The sequence below is a fragment of the Pholis gunnellus genome (assembly GCF_910591455.1).
Source record: "Pholis gunnellus genome assembly, chromosome: 15".
Taxonomy (NCBI): domain Eukaryota; kingdom Metazoa; phylum Chordata; class Actinopteri; order Perciformes; family Pholidae; genus Pholis; species Pholis gunnellus.
Genome location: NC_136542.1, coordinates 3,864,756 through 3,879,751, shown reverse-complemented (window position 1 = coordinate 3,879,751; position 14,996 = coordinate 3,864,756). Strand labels below are relative to the sequence as shown.

The 14,996-nt window shown below is 40.8% G+C and overlaps 1 protein-coding gene across 1 annotated transcript; it reads left to right on the top strand.

Annotated features, from left to right (window-relative positions):
• Window positions 1-2,219: 2,219 nt before the first annotated feature.
• On the top strand, window positions 2,220-14,996 carry capn3a (calpain 3a, (p94); the record flags this gene model as incomplete). Its single annotated transcript, XM_079174451.1, has 21 exons — window positions 2,220-2,471; window positions 2,872-2,941; window positions 3,876-3,994; window positions 4,547-4,680; window positions 5,384-5,552; window positions 6,151-6,234; window positions 6,356-6,450; window positions 6,727-6,804; window positions 6,973-7,133; window positions 7,268-7,437; window positions 7,738-7,749; window positions 7,927-8,135; window positions 9,943-9,979; window positions 10,307-10,384; window positions 10,622-10,679; window positions 11,271-11,335; window positions 11,989-12,057; window positions 12,201-12,279; window positions 13,460-13,576; window positions 14,282-14,340; window positions 14,877-14,996. The coding sequence occupies 21 exons, from the start codon at window positions 2,220-2,222 to the stop codon at window positions 14,901-14,903; spliced, it is 2,142 nt and encodes a 713-aa protein (XP_079030577.1). The 3' UTR covers window positions 14,904-14,996.

The following is a 14,996-nucleotide window of genomic DNA, read 5'->3' as shown; positions in this document are numbered from 1 at the left end:
GCCAAAGATGGCTTGTGAAAATACCTCACCTATTAGTTCTCAATAGTCATACAACAAATACATAATAAATAAGGATAAAAAGATTAAGAAACCAAAAAATTGCAAAATGTATTATTACATTTCAAATATAGACTTTTAGACATGATGACAGTTCATGGGATAAGTGGGCCAAAAAGGATGGTTCTATGTGTCTTTAGCTTAGATTTAAAAAATGTATTAACTATTTATTATTTATTGTACTTTTATAGCCATACTCGATTCCTGTGGGTTTGTTTTTCTTCTGTTATTTATTCATGTTTTACTAATTACAACGTCACTTATTGTTGTGTGTGGATGGTGCACTGTATGAAGCAATTTGTGTTACATTTTATTTGCATGAAAAGTGCGATACAAATAATGTCGGATTTATAATCAAAGATCAAAAACGTAAGAAAAAACATCCAACATAACGAGGCACATTTTGTCCTGAAGGAAATCATCAAATGAAGCCGTTTGATACAAAGAATCCTGGAAATTGTGGAGTTTCTTTGCTATTCTCAGTGACATAAAAACAGCATCTACGACAAAACACAACATATTTCTATCTGTCAGCAGGTGCTGAAGACTCCTCCGCTGCATTCAAATACACGGAGAGCTGCTGCTGCATGCTGACAGTGAGCGGCCTGGAGCTCAGAGTGACGATGGACTGAGATACAGATACAGGAAGATTAACTGTGACTTTCTCTGCTCTGGATTCTTATTCGTGGGAGGTAAAGTAGGAAGTACAACGTATATCATATAAATATATAAAAACCTGCAAAAGAGACTGCATAAACCACTCCGTGATTATGTTTTAATTATTTACTTTTTTTAGAACCTTTACAAACTTCTGCTTCATCGAGTACTGTATGTATTTTAAATGTGGATCAGAAACCTCAAAGAACAAAAGAAACAGTTTAATCTAGAAACAATGAGATTGTTATTTCTCTGGATTGGTTATTGATGATAATCAATTAAAGCTTTTAAAGTTGTGGAGTGAAGGTTTACTGAATAAAAAATGCTTCGATGTGCAGCTTCTTCCTGTGACTGACCTTTTGTTGTTTTTAGTTTCTACACATAATGACAAAGTATCTCAAAATACCAAGAAACTTTCTCAAAATAATGACCTACTTCTGAGATGCTAACTCTTTATTTTGCGACACCAAATCATTATTTTTGTGATTTTAAGTCATTCATTTGAGAAACCGTGTCATTATTTTGAGAAGGTTTCTCATTATCATGACTTAGTTTTGAGATACTAAGTAAATCATTATCTTAAGATACTAAATTATTATTTTGAGGTATAATGAGTGACAGGAAATGGTTTTCCATAGTATATAAATCAAAGCGGAAATAATTTAATAATCCACAAAGAAAAGTAGAAAGAACTGGTTTTACGATGTTTCATGCACTGATTTGGATTCGCTGAGACTTCGTCACAACGACAGCACTAAATAGTGATAACACCGATATCTATTCTTTCTATTTTCATCCCAGAAAGAGTTTTTGTATTCAGTGTTTTTTTGTGTTTTTTTTACAGCATTCATATCTTAGACAAAAAGACCGCCACGTCAGACTGAACGTCATGTTTCTTTGACCTTTAACCGCTCTTTAAGAATCACACTGGCCGTCTATTGGTGGTCATCTGTGCTGTTTAACAATACCCCAAAACATGGGATTGAATTTGTACTTTGCTAAAAGATGGATGATACTCCTCTTCATAGCAATGGCCTGCTCTAGTTATGCTGAGACTGCTCAATGCTGAGCTCCATTGAGAATAGGTTGAAAGGGGTTGAATGCCTTCTGCTGAGGCAGGGCATCTACCCACCACTCTTTACATGCCCTCTGGCCCTTTGTGTCGCCCAACAATGATGGCACCGGAGCACCACAGCGCCACACAGATCATTGTTCAGCTCAGCCAATGGGAGCGCAACAAATGGTGGTTTATGTGATGTGTGACTTTCTGTGCACACGTGTGTGTATGTGCATGGTAATGCAAAGGAAGGTGAACGCATGTGGAGTCTTTCACACCAAGCTTTTGCATCAACTCTGTGACGAAGGGAAGGGGGACGTCACTCAAAGGAAGAGCCAATCAGACATTAGCTGTTTGGATTTATGCCAGGGGTTTTAGGCTTGTAAGACTTTAGTACAAGTGGCAAAAGCCAGTTTTTTAAAAAAAGGAAAAAGTCAGCTGAGACGAGATGCCGTATACACCGTCCGGCTTTTTCTGTGACCGGTTGATCCGGGAACGAGAGAGGAGAGACGGGGAAGGGTCCCTGAACAAGCCCCTCCGCTTCAACGGACAGGACTTCAACACGCTGAGGCAGGAGTGTCTTCAGAGGAAGACCCAGTTCGAGGATGACTCTTTCCCGGCCACCGTGGAGTCTCTGGGCTTCAAGGAGCTCGGACACAAGTCCAACAAGGTCAAGAACATCGTCTGGAAGAGGCCCAAGGTAGGAGAGGGGGGCGATTAGACCGGGGTAAGATAAGGAGGGGATGGATCACTCATGTGGGAGATGGGGATGTTATTTTTGAAGTGCACGGCATCATCGAACCTGAGTGGAAAACTAACTGCTGCAGTGAGATTTTACCCGGAGACTCAGATGGGATCCATATACGCCCCGCCAGTCCCACACAGATGGATCGGAAATTTATTTTGTTCTTATGCCTTTGTTTCCTTTTTTTGTTTTGGCTTAGTAGCTCTGACATAATGGATGTTTTGTTACGTATCTATTTAGAGATGATTGTAATTTAGCCCCAGTCAAAATCACAAGCATCAGTCCTTAGACTCACAAAATCAGATGATGTGAGATTGATTCCTGGTTTACTGTTTTTGTTTGTTACTGTCAACAGGAAATCTGTGAGAACCCTCAGTTCATTGTTGGAGGAGCGAGTCGGACAGACATCTGCCAGGGAGATCTTGGTAAATTGTGCCTCTTTACACTTCATTTTGTGAAACGAAGGTGGATTTTAATTTTGATTTACACAATGACGGAAAGTTTCAATGATGATAGACTAAAATCAACCACATCGTGATGTTAATGAGTTCAACTAACAAGAAGAACACATCTGTGGAATGACAAAAGCAAGAGATCCACCTTAAAACACTGTCCTGTTATTGCTCGGTGGCGTATTCACGGTTTCCAGGTGTTGTTTAAACTCACTGATTGAAACAAAAACTCACACATGCAGTGTGCCAGGACTGCGTGAGGTGAGCTGTACATAATGTACGCAGCCACTCTCAGTGTATTCATCATTCAGTCACAGCATATTCAGGCGGTTTTGGGGGCTAACAGGGTAGCAAACATCCCATCGATCCCCTCGCACACGGCCTCTCTCCGCCTGCAGCGGCCTCCCCATATTGTGCTTACTCTTTTGGAAGGGAATCCAACCAGCAGCACTTCTCATTGTTGTTTGGTTCAGGCTGCAAATAAAGGGCGACCAAAAGGGACAAAGGTCCTGGCAGACACTGGTAACCATTCCCTGTTGAAAAACTTACATTGTTCCCAGTTAACACCCCGTCTGTCACACACCTGGACAAAATCAGAAAACACAAACGTCAGCACTCGGCGGCTGTCTTTTCCTCCAGTAAAACAAAAATAGGTCCGGCAATGAAGTTCCTGTGAGTCTTTGGTTTTGTTGTGAGTGAAAACACAATCGGTGAAAAAGGTTCATGTTCTTTAACGTGGCAGCTGAGGAATGAAGGAGAGGCAAAATCTATACAGTAGAAGGTTTCAGAGATCACACCGAATGTCAATCAAAAGACTTCAAACAGTTCTTTTTATGTACGATGTGTGACTGTCATGAAAAGATGTTAGAATTGTATTTAATGAAATGAAATGATTGTCTGTGTTCAGGTGACTGCTGGCTGCTGGCTGCCATCGCCTGTCTCACCTTGAATGAGAAGCTTCTCTATCGCGTCGTTCCATCGGAGCAAAGCTTCTCCGAGGGCTATGGAGGCATCTTCCACTTCCAGGTGAGAAACTACCGTCAAGTTTACTGAAACAGATGAGGAAAACTACGTTCATTAGTCTTAAACAGAGAGCGAGACAATGCAGGCAAAGAAATATAAATTTAGAGATTTTGGGCTCATTATTCTTTCAGACTCGTGGAAACAAAATATCCAAAATACACGTTCAGGTCTTTATTTTACTACTTTTCCCCAAAAGTTACCATTAGATAATGCTGTATTTGCATCTTTAAACACAACATTTCAGAAAACTTTTCATGCTAAAAATGATTGTCTTAATATAAGCCTTTGACTCTAATATGTTAACAAAATGAAACAAGAATTTTGAACCTGACTTCATCCAATGTTTACATCTGGAAATGTATCTAAATCAGCACATATTTAGCAAGATAACGTCTCATTTGCATATTTAAACATACAATTTCAGAAAACGTGCAACACAAAAATAGTTTCCTTAATGTAAGTAATCAACCGGGGAGGTCTCATGGTGATGAGTTATTTTATTTACCCTGCTCAGTGTCTCTCCTCCTCTGCATCGTTTCTCCTTCTGTCCTTCAGTTCTGGCGTTATGGCGACTGGGTCGACGTCGTCATTGATGACCGCATCCCAACTTTCAACAACCAGCTGGTCTTCACCAAGTCCGCCGAGAGGAACGAGTTCTGGAGCGCTCTGCTGGAGAAGGCCTACGCCAAGTGAGTGCCGAATTATTCTACTCTGCTGAGGAGGAAAGAAGAGCTGCTGTACTCGGTGTTTATCTATTCCAAGCTGAATTTGTGGGCTGCGATCAGAGGGCCATTCTCATTTCTCAATTTGTACGTCCTCGATTCCTTTCCTCGTCTCCTCTCCTTACGTCTTACTCCCTCCCACCTGAGATGCAAGCGAAGGAGGAGAGGAAGAGACACGAGGAGTTGATGCAGCAGGCGTTGAACAAAGAGAGACATCTGTGCGTTGGAGTCGACATTTTAAAGCAACATCGATAAAATATGACGTGTTGCACAGCTGTAACGGCTGTCCATTGTTTTATTACACTCCTTATGATCACAACGTGGCATTATGTGACAAGAATGACCCTTTTATACGTCATGGGTGCCGATAAGACTTCCACAAAGGTATCTCCTCCTTGAGGTCACAGAAAGATGGAGGAGAGAGGAGACAAGGAGGCACAAAGTAAAGAAAGTAAAGAGAGAAGCAGTCTGTCTCATATAATGTGTTTTTTTTTTTGGCATCCTACGTAAGGTTAGGGCTAAATAATGATGGGAGGTGAAAAGTAACTTTATTTACTTGGGAAAGTGTCTCACTAAGATTAAAAATCAAGGCCAAAGGAACCCAGACGACTTGTAATAGGATTAAAACACGGGTGTGTCTAAATGAATGTCTGTGCTCTCATCTGTTTAGGCTGCACGGCTCCTACGAGGCCCTGAAGGGAGGAAACACCACCGAGGCCATGGAGGATTTCACTGGTGGAGTCACGGAGTTCTACGAGATGAAGGAAGCTCCCAAAGAGCTCTACAAGATCATGATGAAAGCTCTGGAGAGAGGCTCCCTCATGGGCTGCTCCATCGATGTGAGCCACACGTTACACATAGGACTACGACTCCCTGGTTCATAACTGATAACTGTTCTGCTATCATCAGAGGAGGAGGAGGAGGAGGAGGAGGAGGAGGAGGAGGAGAAATTTAAGAGCAAACGGTCAAAGCAGTCTCACTGACTTCTCCTGGTGGAAAGTTTGAAGTCTGCTGCATTTGTACGCACACTTTAAAGTGATGTCACGCTATATTGAATACACCTGAACACGTTTTTTTGCCATGCAAATTGCATTGATAATAACAATAATAAACTGTATGTTTATAGCGTGTGACAAGGCGCTTTACATGGTTGAACCAGGATTAAAACATTTCAGGGACGCAAGAAAACCAGAGAATTAAAATAATATAAAAATAAAATGAAATACAATACCCAACAATAACACAAAATAAATACAATACAATTATAATAATAAACAGAAAAGACATGCAGGAAATAAAACTGCGCGCTAACATTCATAAAAAAGAATTGTGAAAGATTCTGATTACTATATTTGTTAATGAAGAGCTTTACTGTAAATAAGCTGCTAGTATGTCTACAATATAAATGGGTGCAACGTGTATCTTGTGTGTCTGCAGTCCCTGGTTCCTGCTCGCTTTGAGACTCGTACTGTGACGGGACTGGTGAAGGGTCACGCCTACTCTGTGACGGCGGTGGAGGAGGTAAACAATGGCCGTGTTAGTTTGAGGTTCACTGATGCTGCTTTTAAAACAGATCGTTAATTTAAATACTGTTTCAGTGAGTATATGAGTTCATATGTGAGAGTCTCTACTTCTCCGACAGTGTAAACCGTCTCAGCACAAGGAGTCTAAAGTGCGTCTGGTGCGTCTCAGGAACCCGTGGGGTCAAGTGGAGTGGAACGGCCCCTGGAGTGACAAGTAACCATCGTTTCCTCATCATTACATCTTTCATTGTCAGCCCTACTTTTCTGTTACAGAGGGGCTAAAGATGGATAAAGGTCTTAAACCTTCTTTTCCATTTATTAAAATAATCAAACTCAAACATGCGTCAGTATCGGGACTGAGAAGGTCTCTGATCCAGCTATTTGAGTCAGTATCGGCCCAAAATCAGTGTGAGATAGGTGTGTGACAGCATCCCTACTTACAGCCATCGTAACGTGAGGCGATTTCACTATTTCCCGTCCTCTCCAACAGCTCTAAGGAGTGGGCCACTCTCTCTAAGGCGGAGAAAGAGAAGCTGCAGCACCAGAGTGCCGAGGATGGAGAGTTCTGGTGAGACGCATGTTTTTACGCTTCAAACAGGGTTCAGGATCCAGAAATCAAACAAAAGATCTGCACACTGTATTAAAAGCATTAACTTGTATTGGTCTTTGGAGAGAGGCAGGAACTGCACTGTGCTGAACTGTGATGCGAGGTGTTAAGTGTTCTGATCTCTTCTAGGATGTCATTCGAGGACTTCAAGAAGAACTACACTAAGATCGAGATCTGTAACCTCACCCCCGACGCCCTGGAGGACGACAAGATCCACAAGTGGACGGTTTCTGTGAACGAGGGTCGCTGGGTGAGAGGCTGCTCTGGTGGGGGCTGCAGGAACTACCCAGGTACCTCAGTCTGCAGAACAACACAACAATTTACACCACAAGCAGAAGATCAGTCACTGTGTCCTCTGACCTATCGATGTATTTAATGCACGCACTGCCAGTTTAGTCTAAATAAAACACTAAATGCCCTGCAGACACTTTCTGGACCAACCCTCAGTACCGCCTTCGTTTGCTGGAGGAGGACGATGATCCCGAGGACAACGAGGTGGGCTGCACCTTCGTGGTGGCTCTGATGCAGAAGAACAGGCGGAAAGAGCGCAAGATGGGCGCCAACCTCTTCACCATCGGATTCGCCATTTATGAGGTGTCCTGTTCTTAGTCACCGTCAAGAGATTGTGCTTTTTTTTTTTACATTAAGTTCAAATATTATCATGTTAATTCTTTATATAGCACTTTGTGGAATGTTCCATAATTCTGCAGCATAAATTAATATACATAAATTGCATAAATAATGTTATTATTTTAAATTAGCTATTTGTTCTTGTTGTGATGCACATGTTTAATACCTTTTTTTGAATGTCCCTCTGTCACCATAAGAGAAATGAGCTTTTAATTTGCACCCTTAAATGACACAAACACTGATGTTGCCTCTGTTTCTCTGCAGGTGCCAAAGGAGGTAAGGAAGGTGTAAACTCTCACAGAGGAGCAGCAGTTTGCAAGTTCATTACATCCTACTGTTTGTTTTATGTTTCCATCTTTTATTAGCATCACTCTCTTTCTTCTTTTAGTTTTATATTTATATCTCGTACGAGTGTCGGAACTGTCTCCGTTCAACACCTCCTTCCCGTTCCAGATGCACGGGAACAAGCAGCACATGCAGAAGGACTTCTTCCTGTTCAACTCCTCCAAAGCTCGCTGCAAGTCCTACATCAACCTGCGCGAGGTGACGCAGCGCTTCCGCCTGAGCCCCGGGGAGTACGTCATCGTTCCCTCCACGTACGAGCCGCACCAGGAGGGGGAGTTCATCCTGCGAGTCTTCTCTGAAAAGAGGAACACCTCAGAGTGAGTGGGTGAGGGCGGTCAGGGTGGCCTGCAGGGTAAGAGGAGGGAACGGGTGCGCTGCTTTTCCCTTGTTAGAATAACATATTTACAGGTAGATATGTTTGTTGGATTATTTCACTCCACTGATGTTTCTTAGTAGGGCTGGGTATTAAAATACATCGCATATTAAAGCCATATTGGTTATTGGCATTGGCAGTGTTTCATAGAGGATATTGAGAGGTATTAATAAGTTAATCGAGAGGTTTTGATGCACTTATCTTTAAAACATAAACATGATTATGTTTCTTCCATTTTCTACCTCACAAAGAGTTGCAACACCGGTTAGAGCTGAGGATTTTAATCATTGATTTTCTTAACTAATCCATTAACTGTTTTATTCCGGGGAGCTAATGAAAAGTGTCAAAGGGTTGATGTCTTCAGACGTCTTGTTTCGGTTCAGAAGCTCAAGATGTTCATTTAATTGCAGAGTAAGACAAAGTAATGCAGCAATTACCCACATTTGAGAAACTGGAACCAGCAAATATTTGGCATTTTTGAGTTAAGAAATGACTCAAAATACGATTAACTGACTCTGGTAAACGCTCCCAATAAACTTACATTTCAGAAGTTTTGTTTTAAACCTGAATTGGCTCTTCGTCCGGTACAGAGGAATCAAACGAGAACTGGTTAGAAACGTAACTGTTTTAATTCCTCTGTACGTGATGAAGAGGCATTTCAAATGTTACTTTTTCAAATATAGTCAAATCGAAGTGTTGCGAGTCTTTGTGAGAAATCACAACTACAGTTTTTGGACTCGAGACAAGAAAGATGTCTGAATTATAAATGTAATTTTTGCAGATGATTACATTTACATTTGCTTTAGCACTACAAGTATCCCAAAAGTTACATTATTGAACCCAAAACTTTGTCCAGATGTCCAACAATACCCAGCCCTACCTGTTGATATTAAAAGTAGCAGCAGGATTGATTTTAGAAAATATCAAGTTTAGCGGTCCTCCATGTGCATTTTGTCAGTGTTTGGTGATGAGGGTGGGCTTTTGTCGGGGTGCTGGGTGGGTGGGACACAAACCACCAAGAGCAAACAATTTTAACGGCGATTTGATTTGTAGAACTGGAAGAAATCGGCCACAGTTCGAAGCTGTTATGGAATCTTTTTTAGGACAAGCGACTTCAAATATGGGCACGATCCGGTAAACTTTTTTCAAAAATATTCAATTCTGCATATTCAAGCAAATCAACAAACACCCGCCTCCCTGCAGCTGTGGAGGACAGACAGCATGCAACTCTGGAGGACCCTGTGGGACGGATGTGCACCACAAACCGCTCACTGTCAGGAGCTTTGAATCACCAAACATGGCTTTAGATTGAACATGTTTTTTGCTTGTAAAATAACATTAGTTTTAACCTGCTTTAACACCACACGGGTGTGGGTTATCACATAGTCATTTATCAACTGACAAACGTACTCAAACCCCATCTAATTCAAAACCAAGAAGAGGACGCCTTCGACAACCAAGAATGCCCAAAATAAGAAAAAACCAAGAGAAAGTACTCTTGACTGGAAGACGCATCAGGTGGTACTGAACTAACACATTTCATTCACAGCTTCATTGAGTGTTTGTGGAATCATTTTTGATCTTTCAGTCCAATGTGAGTATGGGACTTTAATGTTTTAAGTCCTGCACACTGAGCTCAGGATACTTGTTTGTCACCTGATGAGAATAACGAGATTGTAGTAAACAGATGAGTGGTCCTGATGAGATGTTGTTGTCACCATCGTGACTGCTGTTTGTTCGTCTTCACCCAGGGAGATAGAGAACAGGATCGAGGCCGATCATCCCGTGGTAAGTGCCCTTCGTTTCTTTTCATGACTCGGCAGAATTAGAGATTTTTGTCTCATCTTTTTTTTCTTTAAGTGATGGAAAAACAGCTGCAGAAAAGCCACAGAAAAGAGTGCATTATTCTGGATAACTCAGTCACATAAAAGCATTTTAAAGCTATTTCTTCAATATGTTCACCCGGCGTCATTAATCCTTAATAATGCTAAATAATAGAAACACACATGAAGGCACTTCTGTACCATGTACAGAGAGTATTTCACAAACTTGATCTCCACATTTGTTTTCTTGTTTCTTCTTCTCTTTCTACTTTGTGGCTCCGTGACGTCTCAGCCGGCGCCGGCCTCAGCGGGGGAGGAGAGTGAGGAGGACCAGCAGTTCAGGACTATTTTTCAGGAGATAGCCGGCGATGTGAGTACAAGAAGTACAGCGAAACATCCAGATTAAAAATAACCAGTCTGTGGTTTCAAACGATCCCAATCAATGACTTAGCCGTCTCCTACCTTCTCGTGTTTTGGGCTTTTACAACTATGACGACATTACATTGCTGGCTTATTGTGGAAATGTGCGCACAATTGTCAAATTTTAATGGGCGTCTTCTTCTCTCTTCTTCTACTGTTTCCTCCTCCACTCTGGTCGCTCTCGCAGGACATGGAAATCACAGCCAACGAACTGAAAAACGTTCTCAACAAAGTGATCACCAAACGTGAGTCCAGTTAGATCAAAACATGTATTTTCTATCAAAATAACTTCATTTATTGGTGTACCCACATATTTAAAAAAGTATTTCTGTATCTGCTGCATCTTAAATATAATGTAAATGTTTCTTTTACTTTCAAGCTTTAATACAGTTTATGACCTAAGTGCCCACATATTTTGATGTTATGTGTAAATATGTAAATTGCCAAATGTATGTATTGGTTTCTGCTCGTGGTCTTAGTGTGCACTTCAAAGATTCAGATGTGACAAACACAACCGGCAGAAATGGTAAAATATTGGTTTTCCGTGCCAAGAGGTCAAGACGGAGATAAAATCCCTAAATTCACTTGACATTCTGTAGTTAAACCGGGGTGTGTGCAATGTACAGCATTCAAGCTATATTCTAGTTTATTTTTCAAATAAAAAAACAGGCAATGTGCCGTAGTATGGCCACCCCAGCTCTAGATAAAATGCATTATGTTAATTTATAACAGGGGTTTTAAAAGTCTACTTTTAGGTCTAAGTCTAAAACTAATTAATAATGATGTGATGTTAATTGTCCTCTAAATCCTGCCCCGTGTCCCTGTTTCCCCTCCAGATAAGGAACTGAACACGGAGGGCTTCAGCCTGGAGAGCTGCAGGAGCATGATTGCTCTGATGGACGTATCCTTTGTATCGAGTGCATCGGGCTGGCTGTGTTGTCTGTAGGAGGCACAACCTGCCGAGACCCCGAACGGGGTCTGTGACGGACGCTCACCGGGCCGAGGCCTCGAGTCACCACACTAACACGGCGACGGGTCACTTTAATAAGGAGAAACGCATTCACATTTGTCATCAAGCAACACGCTTTGGACCTCTGACTACACGAGAATACGCTAAATTATTACACAGTCCACTCAGCTGGAAGATATAAAAACAGGTGAACTTCAGTAACAAAGTCAGTGTGGGTCAAAGTGCCACGACAGGATGTTTTATTATAATCAGTTTACTAATATACATTCTGGTAGAAGAAGTTCAAAATTGAAGTGTCTGGCTGCACCAGGATTCTATCAGTGGATAACTAAAACTACACACAAGATAAAACCCCTTTTACGTGAAATAGAAGTATTCACGTAGTGTAAAAGTATTGAATTTATACTAGAAAACATGCAATCACTTTGTGGGGAGGCGAGTGTTGTGTCGCTCCTCGTATGTGACCCTAGAGAGGACGTTTTTAACAGAGATGTCAGTTGTAGGCTCACAGAGGGATACTGGATTATGATTGTTTTCTGACTAAATATGTGACACGATTTTTGGTCTTAACCGCTCCTGTTTAGATGGATGGGACAGGTAGACTCAATCTCCAGGAGTTCAGACATCTGTGGAATAAGATCAAACAGTGGCAGGTGGGGATGCAGGTTTCCTCTCTGTCTGACGCTCTACTACAGCATTTCCCTCTTTTATTCACTCACAGTTAACGTTAGTCTGAAAAGATGAATTCACTACCGGCAGCAGTTAGACATCAAATTTCCCTCTTGCTCTCTTTCAGGGAATCTTTAATCACTATAACGCCGATCAGTCCGGTAGCATCAACAGTTACGAGATGAGGAATGCTGTCAATGATGCAGGTAATCACTCTTCTTATTCTGTTACTTCAAGACGGATTCGTTTTCCACTTACTAAATGAATCCATATAGATATTTAGTTTTTTCTTGCCCGGGTTTTGAGATTTCTGTGTCTTAGACTTCTGATACAATAAAGATGAATGAGAATTGAATAATATCCAGAGTAACAATGAATCAGGAAAGACAGGTTTCAGAGAAAGATATCTCCAAACCTCAGCAAATAAAAATCCAAAATACCTGAGCGGCCAGATGGTTGAAGGGATCTTTGTGTTTCTGGTGAACTGATCTTCTAAGGCTGTTGTTGTTTACAATATTCATGAACAGTGGAAAGCTCTTATAGTGAGAACATCTGTCCGGGTCAAACTGTTGATTATTAGCGGATGATTATTATAAACAACTTATTCCTCTTTTTCTTTATTTCTCATGCTAATTACCATCTTAATTGTTCAAAATAGAGCTTTTCAAACTACTGTACTGTGTATAGTTCAAATACGCTATAATATAGTACTGTACTGTTTAAAAAGTAAAGCTTACTGTAGTTAAAATAAAAATGTGTAAATAGCCTTAAAAAGTATTGTGCTGTTTGCAAATACAGTAACATCAGTAGTGGAAGTAGGCCTGAAAATACACTATAACTGTATCAATGCTGAACTGTTAGCAGAGTTTAAAAACAAATATATAATAATAAAATGATGCATCATGGGAGCAAAGAATAAAAGAAAATAGAATTGCCAGTTTTAAGATGTTTTTCCATGTCGTCATAGATGAAAAGACTCAGAATGAGCACTACAAGTGAAATACTTGAGTACTTTAAGCAGATTATTATATTTATTTAGGAATGATTTTGTCCCGATCTTTTTGATCCATATAAGCTGTTGATCACTTTAAGTGGTTTCCACTGAGTTTAACACTTGAGAAAGTACTGCAAAAATAATGAAAGCATGTCTGAACCTGATCCACGAGAGCAGTGGATGTTCATCACCCGTGGACTTATGTTACCGTAAAGGTCATTTGGTCTGACGCAACATTTTGAAACCGTGACATTGAATCATATTTTGGCGTAAACGTGCATGTTTTTGTGGGGATTATCTGAAAGTGTGTGCTGCAGATGAAACCTACAGCTTGAACTCACCCTCTAAATGTTCTCTTCACTGTACAGTCATGTGTCTTGTGTCCCGCTCAGGCTTCCGTCTCAACAACCAGCTGTACGACATCATCACCATGCGCTACGCCAACGAGGGCATGAACATCGACTTCGACAGCTTCATCAGCTGCCTGGTTCGGCTCGAGGCCATGTTCAGTAAGTCGGCGACAAAAGCGCCATCGCTGTTATGGTTCGCGTTGTTGTTTTACTGGCATTTTCAGCTGAACATCTGTATTTTACTTGTTTTGTCTGTTAAAAAAAAAAAAAAAAGTTTCAATTGATTTAATTTTAGATTTTCATGTGCTTTTATGACAAACGGGTTTATTGCCATACACATAGTAAGAAAAAAATCAAAAAGCAAGTTCTGCAAAATTCCCCAAAAAATAAATATAGAATCAAAAAATGTACAGTAAAAATATGACAACACATGTTAGAAAATGTGTACAATATATCTGTTTTTGAAAGGAAAGCTGTACAGTTTTATGTAGAAATAATAACAATCATGATAATAATAATAATGCCATTACTACTACTACTATCTTACTAAATCCTAGTGTCAGGTACAGATGTTTCTCTCTGCCCAGAGGTTGAAAAATATAAAACCTACGAGCAGACATTAACAAGACGGTTCATAGAGATACATGTTCCCGTCTCCCAAAAGCCTTTTACTAGGATAACAAGGTATTTGGGAACAATTATACTTCTACAGCCGCTATCTGGGTTCACAAGACAGGAGAACGAGGTCAGCTGTGTCTACAATCATAAAGCATCTCCCTGTTGTGTCTGTGTAACTTCAGGTAGTTCGGTGTCTTTAGATGAAGTGGATCACACGTGTGTTGGTGTGTTGTTCTTTCTCTCCAGGGGCGTTCCAGGCCTTCGATCAGGACGGAGATGGTACAATCAGACTCAGTGTCCTGGAGGTGAGCGCTACAACGACATGTTAGCTGTAAACTGTACTCAGTCAGACAGAGAGACGTGTTCCTTTAAAGCAGCTGCTGTGTGTTTATTCTTACCTACGAATACTGCGATTACTGCTGAAGTGCATCTAAATGAAGGTTCTTCTAAAGTAGTAGATATAACTCAATGGGTTGGTGGGTTTGATATGTCATCAGAGAGGTTTTCTAAAATTCAGATGAAACCAAAATCTACCTGTAAAACCAACACCAGTCAAATCGCTAGATTTATAACGGAGAAAAGAACAACCTTCAGCTTCTACAATTCTTCATTTTTCAGACTTTTCTACAATATTTGAACTGCTCACAACTTATTTCTATGACTGAATGTATGATATCATCACCCTCAGGTAGAGTCGCATATGTATAGAACTATTATTTAACATGAATTGACTATTTCAATTGTTGCTCTAATTTTAATGGGTAGTCTATCTGATGATAATTGTGCGTCTCAGTAGAACTTGTTTAAACCACCAGACTTATTGAATCTTTTCCATCTTCAGTGGCTCCAGTTGACCATGTACGCCTAGACAGACCCGTCTTCCTCCAGGTTAGCTCCACTCCACACGAGGACCAGACCCGCCAGCCTTTACCTCAATATTCAGTGTGCCCGATTGTCGTTC